General features: G+C 52.9%; 1 protein-coding gene across 2 annotated transcripts in view; it reads left to right on the top strand.

The window, feature by feature from the left end:
* The window catches only part of VPS54 (VPS54 subunit of GARP complex), a 90,943-nt gene that overhangs the window by 59,701 nt on the left and 11,770 nt on the right, over positions 1–19,472 (top strand). For both annotated transcript variants that reach the window (XM_077315558.1, XM_077315567.1), the window contains 9 exons: positions 8–351; positions 3,197–3,326; positions 3,836–4,017; positions 10,058–10,170; positions 12,417–12,480; positions 12,802–12,907; positions 14,173–14,260; positions 15,969–16,090; positions 16,764–16,844. In XM_077315558.1, the coding sequence (XP_077171673.1) occupies positions 8–351; positions 3,197–3,326; positions 3,836–4,017; positions 10,058–10,170; positions 12,417–12,480; positions 12,802–12,907; positions 14,173–14,260; positions 15,969–16,090; positions 16,764–16,844 (1,230 nt within the window). The remainder of the gene's footprint in view (positions 1–7; positions 352–3,196; positions 3,327–3,835; positions 4,018–10,057; positions 10,171–12,416; positions 12,481–12,801; positions 12,908–14,172; positions 14,261–15,968; positions 16,091–16,763; positions 16,845–19,472) is intronic.

The raw sequence follows: 19,472 nt of genomic DNA, 5'->3' as shown, positions 1-19,472 counted from the left end.
ATCCCAGGCAACCCTGAGTGTAATCCGCAGTGTCATTCTGATGGTTCTAGACAAGAACCAAAGGAGCAGAGAACTGGGAGAAGCTTCCATGCAGACGAACGCATTGAGGGAAAGTGCCGTGGACACAGATGTGGCTTATCTGACGCACGAGGGCATGTTTATTAGCGATGCCTACAGCGGAAGAGAGCGGAAGACACCCACAGCAGCCGTTTTGGCCTCTCCGAGAAACGTTTGTCCCGACAGTGAACCCAGCAGCAGCGACTCCGTATCTGAGCCTGAGTGTGCCACAGATTCCTCGTCAAGCAAGGAGCAGACGTCGTCGGGTATCACACCTCCTGGAATCGAGGCCATGTATGTAGTTCCAGTCCTTAATTCAGATCTCAGTCTGAATGTCTGGAGAGTAGCCCACTCAGATAAACTGGACACTCCTGCTGGCAGAGAAAGGTGGCATCTAAGAACCAACTCTTCTTCTTCTTCAGTAATCTCAGGGCTCTCTCAGCTCTCTCAGTTTGTGCCAAGCCAATGATTATTGGATATTGGATTAATCGCTTTGTTACTTGATGCCCTTGCAATTTGGTGTAGCGGTTAGGAGTGCAGACTTCTAATCTGGAATGCCGGATTCGATTCTGCACTCCCCCACATGCAGCCAGCTGGGTGACCTTGGGCTAGTCACAGCACTGATAAAACAGTTCTGACCAAGCAGTGATATCAAGGCTCTCTCACAGGGTGTCTGTTGTGGGGAGAGGAAATGGAAGGCAACTGGAAGCCGCTTTGAGACTCCTTCAGGCAGAGAAAAGAAGCATATAAGAACCAACTTCTTTTTCTTGAGAGCTCTCGCTTTGATCTGCATGTTTTCTCTCCATAATCCACTTCAGACCTTTGAAATAGGAAAGAACTTGTAGTCATTGATTATATTCTCACTTTATTGATGGGGAAAGAGGTGTCTAATGGTGATTGGGGGGTAGTCAAATTCAGATTCAGATACCTTTATTGGCATAAAGGGGGGTAGTCATTGTGCTTCGTCATGGTACCCTGGTACCCATAGTACGTCATGGTTCTGCCATGGTACATTGGCAGAAAAAGGATTAAGAATATAAATGAAGCCATGTTGGAACAGGCCATTGGCCCAATCCAGTCCAACAATCTGTGTCACACAGAGGCCAAAAGCCAGGAGGCATCAGGAGGTCTTCAGCAGGGCCAGAACTCCAGCAGCCCTCCCTCTGCGACCCACCAAACACCAAGAACACAAAACACCCCTGCCCCAGACAGACACTTCCATCTCTACCTTGTGACTAGCAGCCACTGATGGGCTTCTGCTCCATGTATCCCCCCCCCACAAGCCATGATTTAGAAACATAGAGTTGGAAGGGACCTCCTGGGTCATCTAGTCCAACCCCCTGCACTATGCAGGACACTCACAACCCTCTCGCTCATCCACTGTCACCTGCCACCCCCTTGAGCCTTCACAGAATCAGCCTCTCCGTCAGATGGCTCTCCAGCCTCTGTTTAAAAAGTTCCAAAGATGGAGAACCCACCACCTCCCGAGGAAGCCTGTTCCATTAAGGTTGGATTTATACCCTGCCATCTCTCCAAAGACTCATGGCGGCTTGGGATGAAATTCTGCGTGTTATTTCCTCTTTGGCAGAAACTGAGTTGATTCCCAAACAGCTGAGCCACCAACCAACCACAGACTTTCCTCGTTATGTTTCGTTGTGGTCTCGTGGGCCAGCCTCAGAGAGCACGTTCTGCCTCTTGGCCAGTCGCACTTGTCTTGACTCTACTGATTTCGGGGCTCAAGAGAGAGCCGGGATCCGCAGCTTTTTGAGCCTGTTGGCACCCTTGTATTTCTGACGCAGGGCGGTAGGCATAAGAGCAAGTGGCTGCCACAGGAGGCAGAGCTCAGTGTATTGGGTAGCAGTAGGCCTTTGCAAAGTAGCAAAAAGACAGCCCTAAGCAATAAGAGCAGGTCACGTACACTGGAATCCACACAGCAGAATAGCCCTGCCCCTCAGCCTTCCTCAACCTTTTTACTGTTGAGAAACCCCTGAAACCTTCTTCAGGCTTTGAGATCCCCCAGAAGGGGTGCGATCCTGCAGAATAGGGTCTGGAAGATTAGCTGTGGACATGCCCACCTGGAAACCCCTCCCCTCCCCACCCCCTCCAGGCCCATCATTGGCCGTTGGGGGAGGGGCAACATGACCCTATAGGAGCCAGTTTGGTGTAGGAGTTAGGAGTGTGGACTTCCAGTCTGGCATGCCGGGTTCGATTCTGCACTCCCCCACATGCAGCCAGCTGGGTGACCTTGGGCTCGCCACGGCACTAATAAAGCTGTTCTGACCGAGCAGGAATATCAGGGCTCTCTCAGCCTCACCCACCCCACAGGGCGTCTGTTGTGGGGAGAGGAATGGGAAGGCGACTGTAAGCCGCTTTGAGCCTCCTTCGGGTAGGGAAAAGCGGCATATAAGAACCAACTCTTTTTCTTCTTCTTCTTCTTCTTCTTCTTCTTCTTCTTCTTCTTCTTCTTCTATCACGTGATAAATTTTTAACAACTGTAAAAATCTGTAAAAAATCAGTCAACACCCACCCATTCAGGAATCCCTTCTAGGGCTGTCAAGAAACCCTGGGGCGTCACAAAACCCTGGGTGAGGAAGCCTGCCTTGGACCTTCTGTGTCTGGCAGCCTGAGCAAACAGTGCGACCCGATTAGAAATGAAGGGATTGTTATCCGACAAGAAAGAATCTCCCAAGGGCTGGCTTCTGCACTCTGGTGGCTGCTCCAGTTGAACCCATGTCATTCACATATGCCCAGCCAATCAGGTCTCCAGCGGGTAATCAGAAGCCCCCGCCCCGCCCCCCACTCCGTTGACACCAGGGAAGTTGTCGGCCGGCACTGCAGCAGCCGTGGGGACCCTCGGGGTAGAGGACTTGCCTAGATGCCGGCACTGAGATACTGACAGGGCCAAAGCTTCCTAGGCAAGACGGCCTTCAGTTGAGTTCTGCAAACAGGAAGAGACCTTCGTTCCTGCCTGTCAGGGTTAGACCTTTTCACTTGCCGTGCCTGAATACAGCCTGCATGCCGAAGAAGGTGGCTAGAGCTGTGAGTGAATCCTCTCTTCTTCCTGGGCGGGACGTTGTCTCAGCAGATATACGGGAAGTTTGAAACACAAGACCAAGAGCCTTCCTTGTCTGTCTTTCAGGATTGGGGAGGACATGAAGCTGTCTGAACTGGAACTAGTGAGGCTAGCAAACAACATCCAAGAGCTCCTGTACAGCGCTTCTGATATTTGCCATGACCGTTCAGTCAAGTTCCTCATGGCGAGAGCAAAAGTAAGACCCTTGCTTAAGGACCCCCCGAGAAGGCCCCCCAAAATGCCTTTGGGGGATTTTGACGTGTCCTGGTGGCTGCAGGCATAAAGTGGCTTCCACAAGGTAGTAGCTGCTGCGGGAAGCAGAGCCTGCTTACAAACACCAGCTGCCCATGAAGACCCCTGTGCTGGAACGGCAGCTGCTCTTGAAGCGGCATTTCCCAAGAACTGCGCAGACAGTCAGAAGCCTTACTGAGCAAAGGCCACATCAGGCCCCGCCCAGTTCCTTGAAACGCTCGGAAGAGTCCAGGGAAGGTGTCTGCAGCCACCAGGGCACCAGGCTGGGGGCCTCTGACCTAGAGCCACCCCAGAAAACAAACTGCCTGTTGCCCTCGTGATGGCCCCCACAGTGATCAGGGCTCCTAGGTTGCTACCTTGTAGCCCCCTCCCTTACAGGGGACACAGTGATGAGAAAGACCCCCCCTTTTTTTTTTAATCATTGAGGCCATTCAGCTTTGCTTTTCTCTTTAGGATGGCTTCCTGGAGAAGCTGAACTCCACGGAGTTTGTTGCTCTTTCCCGACTGATGGAAACGTTCATCCTGGACACGGAGCAGGTCTGTGGGCGGAAGAGCATGTCCCTGCGTGGAGCACTTCAGAGCCAGGCTAACAAATTTGTAAATCGGTTCCACGAGGAGAGGAAAACTAAGCTCAGGTATCTTTCTGCAGTATGTATTATAATGCAGTGCAGATTTTATAACCCTCCCTTCTAAGATGTAAAACTGATTGTAAACTGTTTTGGTACAAAGTTTGCTCATTTGATATTTCCGTGCCTAGATTGGATGTTGTTTTGTTTAGATAAGCTTAAAGTTCTGTGCTTTGCATTTTCTTCAGAATCTTATAGTTCCCCCACCCTTTACAAAAGCTTTGCCCCCACGCATGGCGAATTCTAGCATCACTCTTGAATCCTGTAAATCTAACAAACCTCATATCCCCCAAATCTTGGGGGCCATGGGCACCATTTTAGGGACCCTTGGATTAATCACATCTTCCACATTACAAGCTTCTACGTGTCCTTTAGAGCAGGGGTCCCTAACCTTATGGCACATGGGGTCCGCATTAGCGTGCCCAATACTTTAAAAGGGCCACATCTCAAACCAAAATGTAACAAACTTATTAACCTATTTATTTAGATCAAAAGTAAACATTCAGAGGTAAATGAAGAAATGTTAACTTTAATACAATCCATTTTGGAGTAATATTTTACTGTGGAATCCTGTGTAGTGCAGAGGGTGGGGCTAGATGACCCGAGAGATCCCTTCCAACTCTATGATTCTGGAACAAAACACTTAAAGGATCTCTAGAAATTGGGTAACCTGTAATTTGGGCTATGTATATTAATACAGTTTTCCCAAGGAGCCTCTTGTGGCGCAGAGTGGTAAGGCAGCCGCCTGAAAGCTTTGCCCATGAGGTTGGGAGTTCAATCCCAGCAGCCAGCTCAAGGTTGACTCAGCCTTCCATCCTTCCGAGGTCGGTAAAATGAGTACCCAGCTTGCTGGGGGGTAAACGGTAATGACTGGGGAAGGCACTGGCAAACCACCCCGTATTGAGTCTGCCATGAAAACGCTAGAGGGCGTCACCCCAAGGGTCAGACATGACTCGGTGCTTGCACAGGGGATACCTTTACCTTTACCTTTACAGTTTTCCCAAATCCCTTAGAACAGGGGTAGTCAAACTGTGGCCCTCCAGAGGTCCATGGACTACAATTCCCAGAAGCCCCTGCCAGCGAATGCTGGCAGGGGCTTCTGTGAATTGTAGTCCATGGACCTCTGGAGGGCCACAGTTTGACTACCCCTGCCTTAGAACATGTCCAAAAGGCATTCTTTCTGTGAAAGCAAGACAGCCATCATTAGCAATTTCATTCATTAGTTTCAATTTGTATGCTGTTAGATGCCACTGATACTCAACTGTGTGGAACGTCACTTCTCCCAAATGCCAACACCTAGCCCCACATAGGCATGTCTGATGGGACGGGCACAAAATATAAACCTTACCACAGGCATGGATGTTATTACCAGCCAGAAAATATGACAGCTGAAAGCCTTGTGAACAGTGAAGAAACCTGCTCAACAAAGGGAATATATAGGTAGCTGTCATTTGTTGTTCCTTCCGCCATAAAGTCACGGCAGATGCGGGATTTCCAAGACAAGAAACACTCTGAGATGGTTTGCCATTGCTTGTATGGGAGATCTCCTATACTGGCCAGGGCCGATCCTGCTTAGCTTCTGAGTTCGGATGAGATCGGGCTGGCCTGGTCTGTCAAAGCCATGACATTTACCCGTTAGATGAATACAATTAGTAGCTAATTACAAAATGGGCCACAGTTCCAGTTCTGGTGTAGCAAATGGCTATTATCCTCACAGCAACCTGACACTCCTGCAAACATAATTAGACTGATTACAATAATATATATGTAATTTTCCATTAAAATACATATGAAATGAGCAAATGCATGCCCCAAAATCTGTCATTTTATTTTTATAACCCTCCCTTCCCAGCTGATTCAGGGTGGGTAACAACAGAAGATATACAAAGAATTAATTTACATGAATAAAACAGTTATTATAGACTTTATTAAAATATATAATTAAAAACTGCCTCCTTAAAAACCTTACCGGATTGGGGGAGAGGGGCTAATTCTAATTGAGTGGCTTGATGTTTTACTTTGTGAAAGGTACATTGATGTTTCATGAGCAGGGAGGCCTGTGTTTCTTGATTTCATTTATTTTCATTTATTTATTTGATTTATATACCACTGCTCTCAATTAGTCTCGCAGCAGTTTACAATAAGACAATAAAATATACTACAACCCCCCAAAAACCCTTAATACATTAACATTAAACATTAAAAGACAGCAATACAATCATGGCCTCAACCATAAGCCTAGTGGGAAAACTCTGTCTGAAGTTACAGAGTCAAATTCATAAGGACATCAGGAAAGCTCTGCTGGATCAGACAAAGGGTCCATCTAGCCCGGCATCCTGTCTCACCCAGGGGCCAGCCAGTTCCTCTGCAGGGCCAGCCACAGGGTGCAAAGGCCAAGGCCTGCATAAGGACATCAGAAGTACCCCGCTGGGTCAGACCAGGGGTCCATCTAGCCAGCAATACAATCATACAGGAAAGCTCTGCTGGATCAGACAAAGGGTCCATCTAGCCCAGCATCCTGTCTCACCCAGGGGCCAGCCAGTTCCCCTGCAGGGCCAGCCACAGGGTGCAAAGGCCAAGGCCTGCATAAGGACATCAGAAGTACCCCGCTGGGTCAGACCAGGGGTCCATCTAGCCAGCAATACAATCATACAGGAAAGCTCTGCTGGATCAGACAAAGGGTCCATCTAGCCCAGCATCCTGTCTCACCCAGGGGCCAGCCAGTTCCCCTGCAGGGCCAGCCACAGGGTGCAAAGGCCAAGGCCTGCATAAGGACATCAGAAGTACCCCGCTGGGTCAGACCAGGGGTCCATCTAGCCAGCAATACAATCATACAGGAAAGCTCTGCTGGATCAGACAAAGGGTCCATCTAGCCCAGCATCCTGTCTCACCCAGGGGCCAGCCAGTTCCCCTGCAGGGCCAACAACAGGGTGCAAAGGCCAAGGCCTGCATAAGGACATCAGAAGTACCCCGCTGGGTCAGACCAGGGGTCCATCTAGCCAGCAATACAATCATACAGGAAAGCTCTGCTGGATCAGACAAAGGGTCCATCTAGCCCAGCGTCCTGTCTCACCCAGGGGCCAGCCAGTTCCCCTGCAGGGCCAACAATAGGGTGCAAAGGCCAAGGCCTGCATAAGGACATCAGAAGTACCCCGCTGGGTCAGACCAGGGGTCCATCTAGCCAGCAATATAATCATACAGGAAAGCTCTGCTGGATCAGACAAAGGGTCCATCTAGCCCAGCATCCTGTCTCACCCAGGGGCCAGCCAGTTCCCCTGGAGGGCCAACAACAGGGTGCAAAGGCCAAGGCCTGCATAAGGACATCAGAAGTACCCCGCTGGGTCAGACCAGGGGTCCATCTAGCCAGCAATACAATCATACAGGAAAGCTCTTCTGGATCAGACAAAGGGTCCATCTAGCCCAGCATCCTGTCTCACACAGCAGCCAACCAGTTCCTCTGCAGGGCCAGCCACAGGGCAAAGAGGCCTGATAAGGACCTCAGGAGAGCCTTGCTGGGTCAGACCAGGGAGGGCCCCTCAAGTCCAGCCTCCCGTCTCACCCAGGGGCCAGCCAGTTCCTCTGCAGGGCCAGCCACAGGGCAGAGAGGCCGAGGCCTTCCCCTGAGAAGACCCTCAGAAGAGCCCTGCTGGGTCAGGCCAGGGAGGGTCCCTCCAGTCCAGCCTCCCGTCTCACCCAGGGGCCAGCCACAGGGCAGAGAGGCCGAGGCCTTCCCCTGAGAAGACCCTCAGAAGAGCCCTGCTGGGTCAGACCAGGGAGGGTCCCTCCAGTCCAGCCTCCCGTCTCACCCAGGGGCCAGCCAGTTCCTCTGCAGGGCCAGCCACAGGGCAGAGAGGCCGAGGCCTTCCCCTGAGAAGACCCTCAGAAGAGCCCTGCTGGGTCAGGCCAGGGAGGGTCCCTCCAGTCCAGCCTCCCATCTCCCACAGGGGCCAGCCAGTTCCTCTGCAGGGCCAGCCACAGGGCAGGGAGGCCGAGGCCTTCCCCTGAGAAGACCCTCAGAAGAGCCCTGCTGGGTCAGGCCAGGGAGGGTCCCTCCAGTCCAGCCTCCCGTCTCACCCAGGGGCCAGCCACAGGGCAGAGAGGCCGAGGCCTTCCCCTGAGAAGACCCTCAGAAGAGCCCTGCTGGGTCAGGCCAGGGAGGGCCCCTCCAGTCCAGCTTCCCGTCTCACCCAGGGGCCAGCCACAGGGCAGAGAGGCCGAGGCCTTCCCCTGAGAAGACCCTCAGAAGAGCCCTGCTGGGTCAGGCCAGGGAGGGTCCCTCCAGTCCAGCCTCCCGTCTCACCCAGGGGCCAGCCAGTTCCTCTGCAGGGCCAGCCACAGGGCAGAGAGGCCGAGGCTTTCCCCTGAGAAGACCCTCAGAAGAGCCCTGCTGGGTCAGGCCAGGGAGGGTCCCTCCAGTCCAGCCTCCCGTCTCACCCAGGGGCCAGCCAGTTCCTCTGCAGGGCCAGCCACAGGGCAGAGAGGCCGAGGCCTTCCCCTGAGAAGACCCTCAGAAGAGCCCTGCTGGGTCAGGCCAGGGAGGGTCCCTCCAGTCCAGCCTCCCGTCTCACCCAGGGGCCAGCCAGTTCCTCTGCAGGGCCAGCCACAGGGCAGAGAGGCCGAGGCCTTCCCCTGAGAAGACCCTCAGAAGAGCCCTGCTGGGTCAGGCCAGGGAGGGTCCCTCCAGTCCAGCCTCCCGTCTCACCCAGGGGCCAGCCAGTTCCTCTGCAGGGCCAGCCACAGGGCAGAGAGGCCGAGGCCTTCCCCTGAGAAGACCCTCAGAAGAGCCCTGCTGGGTCAGGCCAGGGAGGGTCCCTCCAGTCCAGCCTCCCGTCTCACCCAGGGGCCAGCCAGTTCCTCTGCAGGGCCAGCCACAGGGCAGAGAGGCCGAGGCCTTCCCCTGAGAAGACCCTCAGAAGAGCCCTGCTGGGTCAGGCCAGGGAGGGTCCCTCCAGTCCAGCCTCCCGTCTCACCCAGGGGCCAGCCAGTTCCTCTGCAGGGCCAGCCACAGGGCAGAGAGGCCGAGGCCTTCCCCTGAGAAGACCCTCAGAAGAGCCCTGCTGGGTCAGGCCAGGGAGGGTCCCTCCAGTCCAGCCTCCCGCCTCACCCAGGGGCCAGCCAGTTCCTCTGCAGGGCCAGCCACAGGGCAGAGAGGCCGAGGCCTTCCCCTGAGAAGACCCTCAGAAGAGCCCTGCTGGGTCAGGCCAGGGAGGGTCCCTCCAGTCCAGCCTCCCGCCTCACCCAGGGGCCAGCCAGTTCCTCTGCAGGGCCAGCCACAGGGCAGAGAGGCCGAGGCCTCCCCCTGAGAAGACCCTCAGAAGAGCCCAGCTGGGTCAGGCTAGGGAGGGTCCCTCCAGTCCAGCCTCCCGTCTCACCCATGGGCCAGCCAGTTCCTCTGCAGGGCCAGCCACAGGGCAGAGAGGCCAAGGCCTTCCCCTGAGAAGACCCTCAGAAGAGCCCTGCTGGGTCAGGCCAGGGAGGGTCCCTCCAGTCCAGCCTCCCGTCTCACCCAGGGGCCAGCCAGTTCCTCTGGAGGGCTAGCAACAGCGCAGAGAGGCCGAGGCCTTCCCCTGATGTTGCCTCCTACCTCTGGGATTCAGAGGATTGGTGCCTATGGATTATGGAGGTTCCCTTCAGCCACCACGGCTAGTAGCCCTTGATAGAACATGAATCTTTCAAACTTCCCTTTTAACGCTGTTTATTCCTGTGGCCATCGCAATATCCTCTGGCAGCGACTTGCACATTTTAATCCCTCTCTGTGTAAAGCAGTATTTCCTTTTGTCCCAAATAACTTTGGGGACAAAAGTAATGTCAGGTTTAGCTTTGGAATAACCCCAAGCAATTAGGCCACTGATGCTCACCTGCTTCCGAAAGTCTTCTGCCAGTGAAGCGCCCTTGAGAAGGCTCTGCCACGAGTTAATATGTGCAGCTTTTGTCTGTTTTATGACTCGTCCCCTCTTGTGTTGAGTTCCGGGTGGTAACCAGCAGGGGCAGACTCGAAGGCAGTGGGTGTTGTGCTTGTAACCTCCTTTTCCTTGTGTTTTTTGACTAGCCTCCTGCTGGATAACGAGCGCTGGAAACAAGCTGAGGTCCCTGCGGAATTCCAGGATCTCGTTGATTCGATCTCAGATGGCAGAATTGCTTTGCCAGAGAGAAAAACAGGAGGTGGGTCCCTTTGGCCTCCCTCTCTCCCGAGTGATCCGAGAGTCCTGTGGAGATCCATTGTCACCCAACGTCGGCCTGCAAATTGTGTTGCTGTGTCCGGCTCCTCTGGTGCTGATTTCACACTGGGTGAGGCGGTTTGTGTCTGTAGCAGGCAGCCAAGAAGGGAAGATGCCTGAAGTTAGAGGTTGCGGGTTTAACACACCTGAAGCTGCCTTGTCCAGAATGACACCGCTGGGCCTTCAGTCTTGTCCTCCCTCTCAGGTCAGGACTTCCACCATCACCCACTGCCGGGTGCGCTTGACTGGAAGTCGCTGGGCCTTTCTGCTTACCAGCCCCTGTCCCCACGTCACTCTTCTTGGCCTTTCAGTCTGGAGGGTCTTCACCCCCCTCTGAAGCTGTGCATCTCAGGCCTGAGGCACACATGGGCTAAACTGAACCACACATGCAGAGTCTGAAATGAAACAACATTTTTATTTGCCTGTTTGGAATGAAAGCAGCAGAAAGCCCAACTTTGTTTCCAACTGGGATTATTTTCCCTTTTTAACCAGAAAGGCCTGTCTGGACTTCCACAAAGTGAAGTTCCAGGAATCAAGTATTTGAACTTTGTAAATTGTAAGGAGCAATTAGTCCTAATTAGTCCTAAGTCGTCACCAAAATAGACAAAGTATGGATGAAATGTACGGGGGGGGGGGGCTGTCCTGGGAGAGGGGATGCCTTTTCACCACAAAAATGATATGCTTGTGGGCATTAAAAAAAAAAAAGTGCACTACTCAGTGTAGGAAACCCTGCTTGAATAATTCAGCTTGGCAGAGTTTGGGGAGAGCCCGGCAAGCAGGATGAATCCTTGATGCGGGGCCTGTGTAACCTCCTCTCCTGGGTGCCCATTGCAGCCCACTTGCCTCAGCTCAGACAGCGCCATGGCGGAGGAGGAAAATGCCTCCAGGCTGCAGCTGACCGAGAGCGACTCCACTGGGCTCTCTGGGCAAGAGCCGAGCAGAAGGGGCTTGCCATGGCCTGCCTCTGTGTGGCCCCCTGGGCCTCCGGGGTGAACTCCCACCCAAGGACTGACCAGGGACAGCCCTGCTTAGCTTTTGCCATCTGATGAGCTCAGAGCAGAGGCCTCAGCATAGCAGCCCTGGCCTTTCTTGGTGGTCTCTCCTCCAGAGGCTAAGTAGAGCTGACCTGACTTCGCTTCCGAGATCTGGCGAGACCCGGCCAGCCTGGGCCCTCTGGGTCAGGACTGTGGCACAAGGGGAGCTGAAAAGGAATTGGGCCTGCTCCTAACCACAGAGCCTTCGTGGGTGGGACAGAGAGTAAAACAGGCAGAAGTGGAGGGCCTTGTCTTGCTTAGAGCAGTGGTCCCCAACCCCCGGTCCGGGGACCGGTGCCGCTCCGTAGATCAATTGGTACCGGTCCGCGACTCCTTGTCCTCCTTCCTGGCTGCTGCCTGGGGGGCTGCCCGGCCACTCTGCCGCCAGCTCACCTTTGGTGCTCTCTGGCAGCCACCATGGCTGGGGCTCCCCCTCGGCGTGGCACTGCGCAGCTGCTGCAGACACCGCCCCCCAGTGGACAGCGGGAAAGCAAGTGGAGCAGGGACTCAAGCGGCAGCAACATCCCTCGGCAAAAGACTACCCCCCGTCCGGGCCTCAGTAAAATTGTGAAGTGTTGACCAGTCCCCTGCGATAAAAAGGTTGGGGACCACTGGCTTAGAGGTCCCGTGGCAATGCTTCCATTGCGGAAACCCCTTCTTTCTTTGGGGGTTGTCCATAGCCTCTAGTTGCCTCCTTGGCCCCCCTCTCTCTCTCCCTAAGCAGTTCTTGGTTTTTCATGGGGTGATGGAAACACAGTTAACTTTTAGGAGTCCTGAGGCTCCATTCTTGGTATGGCTGATCTGCCTTAAGACAGTTAGTAGCTGGTTCTACCTTCTGTAGGTCGTCTTCCGGAGAAAGGAAGGAGGCAGCTGTCAGCCATGCTGAAAGGAAAGCATCTGACCCAGAAGTGTTGCCCCCCCCCCCCGTGGGAAACTGCAGGACAGTCAAGGGCTTCACTCTGGTCTAAAGCTGCCAAATTCAGTGGGTGTAGACAGAGGAACTGCAGAGGGTTGCACTGTGGACTTCTCCAAAATACGAAATGAAGACTTGAAAATGGAAACTTATCCTCATGTCATCCTTTTAGACATTGATAATGTTCTTAAGCTCCTTTTTCATTCTAGATTATCCCCCCCCCCCTTTTCTATCCATGTTTAGCTCATGAAGAAAGAAAGCCAGCAGACTTCCTCGTTGTCGATGGTCAGAAATACGCCGTCGTTGGGTAAGACATGCCAGTTGCTTCCCACACTTTTTGCATGATCCGTTTGGCCACTGGCCTCTTGCCGTAGGATAGCTGACTTCTCCAAAGAGCCTCCTGTACACAGTCCTGCCGCATGGCGAGGCCCACGGGTGGAGAGGGAGCAGCAAGAGAAAGGATTTGGGAGGAGCGGTCCCTTCTTGCTTCAGTGGGTGAGGCGACCTCTTGAGGGCCGAGGGGTGGCTTCCTTAGCAAAGTCAGCAAAGGACATGAGGAGGCATCATTCTGGAGTTATCGGGGCTGCCGTGGGGTCTGAACTGGGGGGCCTGCTGCTGTCTTTTTCAGGACGGTGTTGCTGCTGATAAGAATCATCCTGGAGTATTGCCAGTGTGTGGATAACATTCCTTCCATCGCGACGGACATGCTCACTCGCCTCTCTGACTTACTGAAGGTACAGGTGTCTCATCCCCCCCCTGCCCAAATGCAGGGAACGGCAGGGGCCCTCTTCCACACTGTGGGGCAGGTTCTTTTTTGCTTCCTTCTCAAGTTCAGCCCAGCAGTGATCACGGGGCCCTGAGTGAGCCCAATCTTGTCAGGGCTCAGGAGCGAAGCAAGGTGGGGCCTGGTTAGTCCTTTGACCGTAGACCCCCCAAGGAAGCGCAGGGAGGCTCTGCAGAGGCAGGCCAGGGCAAACCCCCTCTGCTCATTGCTTGCCTTGATCTGAAGGGACAGACTGTGGGGTCCTTGACTGTTGTGTTCAGTTGACTGGACTTCAAATGAAGTGGAGTATTCCAGAACACTCCCGTTCTCAGAAAGCAAGCAGGTTGGTCGATGGCTGCATAATAATCATATAAATCAATGGATGATCATCACCACAACTGGACCCCCAAACCTACCTCAGCCACAAGGCAGCATCCAGTTCGTGACCTTTTCAGATTCGCCAACGTTCTGCTGCTCAAAAAAATGATATAAAATGCGTCATTTGGAAGCTGAACATGGATGGATGGCCAGAGAGCTCCCGTGCAGCCTGGTGACGAAGCCCTGGTGACTGTTGGAGTGGGAGACCCCCCAGCAGAGGCAGGCCGTGGCAAGACCCCCTTTGAACGTCTACTGCCTTGGAAACCTCATGCGGGGTCTCACCAAGTCTGCTGTGATTTGGATTGTAGGGTTGATTTCCCATTTCCCTGCCCCTCCTCACCTGTTTTCTCTCTGCTTCCACCCCGTCCCTTCCTTAGTCCTTTTTTCTTCGCTCCTGTGTTTCCTCCTCCTTGCCCAGCATTGCCTTTCTCACCGCCTGAGCTCCCGTCCTCTGGCTAAAGCCCCCCGTGCAGCAGGGCCGTGTGGTCCAGAGTTTCAAAGGAAATTGGTTCAAAGGGGGAAACTGCCGGAGGCTCGCCTGGGATGGCAAGGAGGTGCCTGAGGCTGTGGGGATAGGCTGCTGCCCGTTTGGGGGAAACCCCTGTGTGACAAGCCAGAAACAACCATGTGGTGGAGGAAACTGTTGTCAGGCTTGTGACATTCAGAGGTGGCTGGCCCTTACCTGCCTCTGCCCAGCAACCCTGGAGTCCCCTGGTGGTCTCCCATCCAAGAACTGACCCTGCAGCAGGAAAGAAAAGCAAGGGTTCAGTAGCGCCTGAAAGAGTAACACCCTTTGTTCCCTGTTTCCCTGGCACATTGATCTCTCGTGACTGTTTGCCCTTTTCCTTCCCCATCTAGTATTTCAACTCCAGAAGTTGTCAGCTGGTGCTGGGAGCTGGTGCTTTGCAAGTGGTCGGCTTGAAAACGATAACGACAAAGAATTTAGGTACGGATTCAGTCCTCACACTGGGCAATGAACTCCCTTTCTCATTTCCAGAAGACACAAGAAATGTTCCAGCCTTTCAGTAAAGGGGGAGGCTGTGCAGTAGGTCTTAGCAGAGTGGCTTAATTTTGGATTTGTCGGAAGCAGTCAAATCTACTTGCATGGGGCACGCTTATTCCTTTGTTATGAACCTGCCTTGATCCAAGAGGAAAGGCGGGTACAAATATTTTGATAAAAAACAAATAACTGAAAAAATTAGGCTAGAGAATGTGTTGCCTTTTTGACAAATGCTACATTTGGTCAGTAGTTTGTGGTCGGGTGTGGATCCTGCTCAAGCCCTCAGGAAAGGTGGGCTATATACATGTTGCAACAAGTCAACTAAGAGGCCTGCAGTTCACTGTCGTGACCCACAAGTCCAACTGTGTGTGGCGTCCAAATCTGGCTCTTAATTTTTTTTATCAGCAAGAGTTTATTTCACAAAGATTTAAGACCTTTGAGCCTACAGTGATTTGATACAATTTATAGATATTTTATCCCACCCCCCACAGATCTGTTCTTTGACCTCTTAGCACTACTGGCCCAGTCAAGAGTTGCTGCCATGTTCTCTCTCCAACTACCTGGTTTGTTCTCCTTTTTCAAAGTTAGGAATGTGGAATGTGCTCTAAACAGAAGGGAAGGGGGATGACGTTAGGAGCAGAATGGATGGGATGCCTTTCAGAATGACTGACCCCGGCCACCTTCCTCCTGTCTGTTCACTGTGCCAGCTTAGATTAGAAGAGAGACCCTCTCTCTCCCGAACTCATATCACGAATGATCTTTCTTAATAAAAAAGCATGCTCTGCCAGCCAAAGTCTCTCTCCCAGGTTGATCGGGGAGGGGGGGCTGTGCTGCACTTTAGCAAGCCCCCCCCCCCCCCAGCACTGGTCCTGGGCCTTTTGGTGCCCATAACAAACTGTCTTGTTTAGCATTCCATTTCTGAGCAGATGTTTTTGGGAAACTTACAAACATCACACAAATAACACAGCTGCCCCCACTATGAACCCCAGGAGAGGGGCATTCTGACAAAAGGGAGCTCCTCCACCTGGCATTTGGTTGAGGCCGACCTGTGCCATCCCTTCCCAAGGGCCCTCCTATGGCACCCACGGCAGTTCCGCCCAACCCACTGGGCTATCAGTATAAGTTACTTTAATGTTTGATTTTTCTACGGTTCCATCTTGCTTGTTGCTTCATTTCTTCATCTAAGTCATCTGTATTGTTTCTGTTCTGTTTTATGTGAACCACCCTGAGCCTTCGGGGAGGGCGGTATGCAAATATAATAAATAAACAAACAAACAAACATATTCTGCCTCCACCTATGGAGGTGACCTCCCAGCCTTTGGCCCCACCCCATCCTTCTCCGTTATTCCCTCTAATCCCTGCTAGTAACCCTCAAGACATGCTGTACTTGATCAGTATCACAATATCAACTAATACATGACTCGGAAGGTATTGTTGACAGGGTCACATCTTGGCTCTCAAAATATAAAAGAGAACATTAGAAAGGGAGGGGTGGCTGTGATGGAGGCCAGGCCTGCAGCCTCTAAAGCAGAAAGGATCATCAGCTAAGCTGTTGCACTGGCTACTGTATCTCTTCTTCGTCTTCTTCTTCTTCTTTCCCAAAGATCACGTCCTGTATTTTGATCGCCTTCCTCCTTTCCCTCTCTGTCCGCAGCCCTCTCGTCCCGTTGCCTGCAGCTCATTGTCCACTACATTCCTGTGATCCGCACTCACTTTGAATCCCGGCTGCAGCCCAAACAGTTCAGCATGCTGAGGCATTTCGATCACATTATGAAGGTATTTCCGGTCCGTCTGTCCGATTCGAAATATCTCCATCCTGTATCTCGGTTACGGTTGCATGTGGAAGCTTCTGCAGTTGAGGTTCCCAAAATGTAAGGCACTCCTACAGAAGCTTGGCTGCCCCCAGCCCACTGCAGGGTGGCAGGTGGTCCCTTACGAGCAGCTGCAGCTTAACTGCTTCCTTCCATCTCGATGCCACGTGAGTGGCTGTCTGCTCTTTTGACAGCCCCTGGAAGGTGTATTCAAAGCGTATGGCAGCTGAAGGTCCCCAGTTCAGTCCCCGGCAGCATCTCCAGTTGAAAGGACCAGGCAGCAGGGGAGGGGAAAGACCTTGACCTGAGACCCTGGCTCAGGGGCAGAGCCTCTGCTTGGCAGGCAGAAGGTCCCTGGTTCAATCCCTGGCATCTCCAGTTGAAAGGACCAGGCGGGGAGCTGGGGGGTGGGAAAGACCTTGACCTGAGACCCTGGCTCAGGGGCAGAGCCTCTGCTTGGCAGGCAGAAGGTCCCTGGTTCAATCCCTGGCATCTCCAGTTGAAAGGACCAGGCGGGGAGCTGGGGGGTGGGAAAGACCTTGGCCTGAGACCCTGGCTCAGGGGCAGAGCCTCTGCGTCAGTGTCAGGCGGCTCTAGGTGTTCCCTGAATAACAAGCACTTGTTTGTTTGTCTTCCAGGATTATCATGACCACATAGCTGAAATTTCAGCCAAACTCGTAGCCATAATGGATAGCTTATTTGACAAGCTGCTCTCAAAGGTAACCACTGGGGGGAGACCAGGATGCTGTCTGAGAAACGTCGGCAGAATTCTCAGCGGCCAAGCACAAAGGACCTCTGCCCTTTCTCAGGCGTGTGCTCGAGGCTATGCTGCTCGTGTGCTGCGAGTTAATGCAGTCAAGGGGTTGATTCGTTACAGGTTGCTTTTTGCCTGCAAAAACAAGTGTAAAGTAGGTTATGTCTTTGATGAATCCGGCTTCCAGAGACAGGCAAGCATTGTTGTATGCAAAATACTGAATTGGGTAGGAGGGAACGAGGTCAGAAGTACATGGAAAGCGAGATGGATTTCAGGTGCAAATACTTTCACCGCTAGAACCTCCATGTCCTGACTTCTGTGCAAGAAAGGGTGCAAATGATGCCTCTGCCAAAAGCATGCAGAACTTCAAGCCGTGCCTGGCGGTTTGTACAGTCTTGCAAGCCTGTCCAAGAATTTATCCCGTGGCAATTCTGACAGCTCCCTGTGGGGCATGCCAGGGGTCTTGTGCCCGTCCTCCGGATGAGGGGAAGAGGATGAAAGAGAACTTGGGCCTGAACTGCAGTTGCAACCAGCAGCCCCCTGAGGACAGCTTAGGTCTGTGGAGTGTTTGGGGGCAGTGGTGGCGCTACCAAGTCACAGCTGACTTATGGGGACCCCACGTGGGATTTTCCAGGCAAGAGACATTCAGAGGTGATTGGCCATTGCATGGCTCCACCTCACAAGGTCTCCCATCCAGGCACTCACCAGGGTCGAGCCTGCGGAACCTCCGGAGAGAGCTGATGAGATCGGGCTGTGCCACCTTGCAGGACTGTTGTAATCTGTTGCATGGCCTTTAGCATTCTTTCCTGACTAGCTGTGGGTCTGAAAGCCACTGACTCCATTTCGGTATTCAGCGCCCCACAAAAGTAAGGTGGAATTGGCGTGGTATAGTGATTAAGAGTGTGGACCCAGTTGGGAGAACTGGGTTTGATTCCCCCCCCCTCCTGCTCCACGTGAGGCCTGCTGGGTGACCCCTTGACACAACTCTCAGCTCAGCTCCACACCTACTTCACAAGGTGCCTGGAGGGGAGAGGAAGGTGAGTGTAAGCCACGAGATTCCTGAAGGCAGAGAAAAGTGGGGTATAAAAACCTGTTTTTCTTCTTCACGCGAAGCCATCTGGATGACCTTGGGCCTTCCCAAGTTCTCTCAGAGCTCTCTCAGCCCCACCTGCCTCACGGAAGGTCTGTTGTGGAGAGAGTAAGGGAAGGCAATTGTAGGATGCTTTGAGTCTTCTTACAGTCGAGAAAATTGGGGCTGTCCTGCCGCCCTCCTGACATCCAGGTCAGTGAGAGTCCAGTGGTACCTGAGAGCCCAACACAAAGGGTGGGGGTGCGCTTTTGAGGGTCACAGCTCCCTTCATCCAGCATTGATTACTCTGGCTTAGGGAGCGGTGACGCTTGAATGCTGGTGCTGCGGGACTGAAATCCCACTCCTGGCACAGAACAGCACCGTCCTGTTCCCCTCTGCAGCTCAGTCCTATATAGCTGTGGCTGCCCAAAAGGCAGGCCGATGCGCCAGCAGCGTATGCTTCCATTAAGGCAGGGGTAGTCAACCTGTGGGCCTCCAGATGTCCATGGACTACAATTCCCATGCGTTTTCTGGCAGGAGCTCATGGGAATTGTAGTCCATGGACATCTGGAGGACCACAGGTTGACTACCCCTGATCTAAGGTATTGTAGCTCCCTAAAGGCCAGATGAATGAAATGAATTGAATCCTGCACATTAGAACGCCCATAAAGGACCAAGAAGGAAAGTTGCTCTTCCAGTGGAAATCCAGTTCCACATTCAGCCTCCCAAAGCATTTCCCCGGCCATTCATAAAACATTATTTGCTCTTCCAGAGTAGAATCGGCAAGACTGTCGCCCTTTCTTGCCTTTCTTGGCTTGGGGATGTTCAGCCTGGAGAAAAGGAGGTTTTGAAAGGTTGTCACTTGGAGGAGGGCAGGATGCTGTTTCTGCTGGCTGCAGAGGAGAGGACATGCAGTAATGGGTTTAAACTTCAAGTACAACGATTTAGGCTAGATATCAGGAAAAAAATTTCACAGTCAGAGTAGTTCAGCAGTGGAATAGGCTGCCTAAGGAGGTGGTGAGCTCCCCCTCACTGGCAGTCTTCAAGCAAAGGTTGGATACACACTTTTCTTGGATGCTTTAGGATGCTTAGGGCTGATCCTGCGTTGAGCAGGGGGTTGGACTAGATGGCCTGTATGGCCCCTTCCAGCTCTATGATTCTATGATTCTCTAAACTAGGTGATCTCAGTGTATAGTGCTTGGTTTGCTAAAGTCCCTTGCAGCTCCCTAAATGGCGAGCTCAGTTTGGGACCCAAGGGAGCCAGTTGGGGAGCAGGCGGGGTGAGGGGGAGTGCGTGGCTCGTCCCTTGGGCCGTTCTGATGCACTTAGGGAGCCAGGGGCCAGAGGCCTTGAAGAGCGTTTAGAAGAAGGGCAGCATGGACACTGTCAGCAAAACAAGGAGGTAGAATTGGTTTGGCCGGTCTCAGTCATGGGAAGTCATAGGTTGAATTCCGTGTGGTTTTGGACTGATACATACAAGCTATTGGGTCTTATTTTTATTTTTTGTTTTATTTTATTCATAGT

The sequence above is a fragment of the Paroedura picta genome, chromosome 1 (genome assembly GCF_049243985.1).
Source record: "Paroedura picta isolate Pp20150507F chromosome 1, Ppicta_v3.0, whole genome shotgun sequence".
In the NCBI taxonomy this organism is placed as follows: Eukaryota; Metazoa; Chordata; class Lepidosauria; order Squamata; family Gekkonidae; genus Paroedura; species Paroedura picta.
Note: the sequence above shows the minus strand (reverse complement) of the source record. Positions and strands in the feature narration are given on the sequence as shown.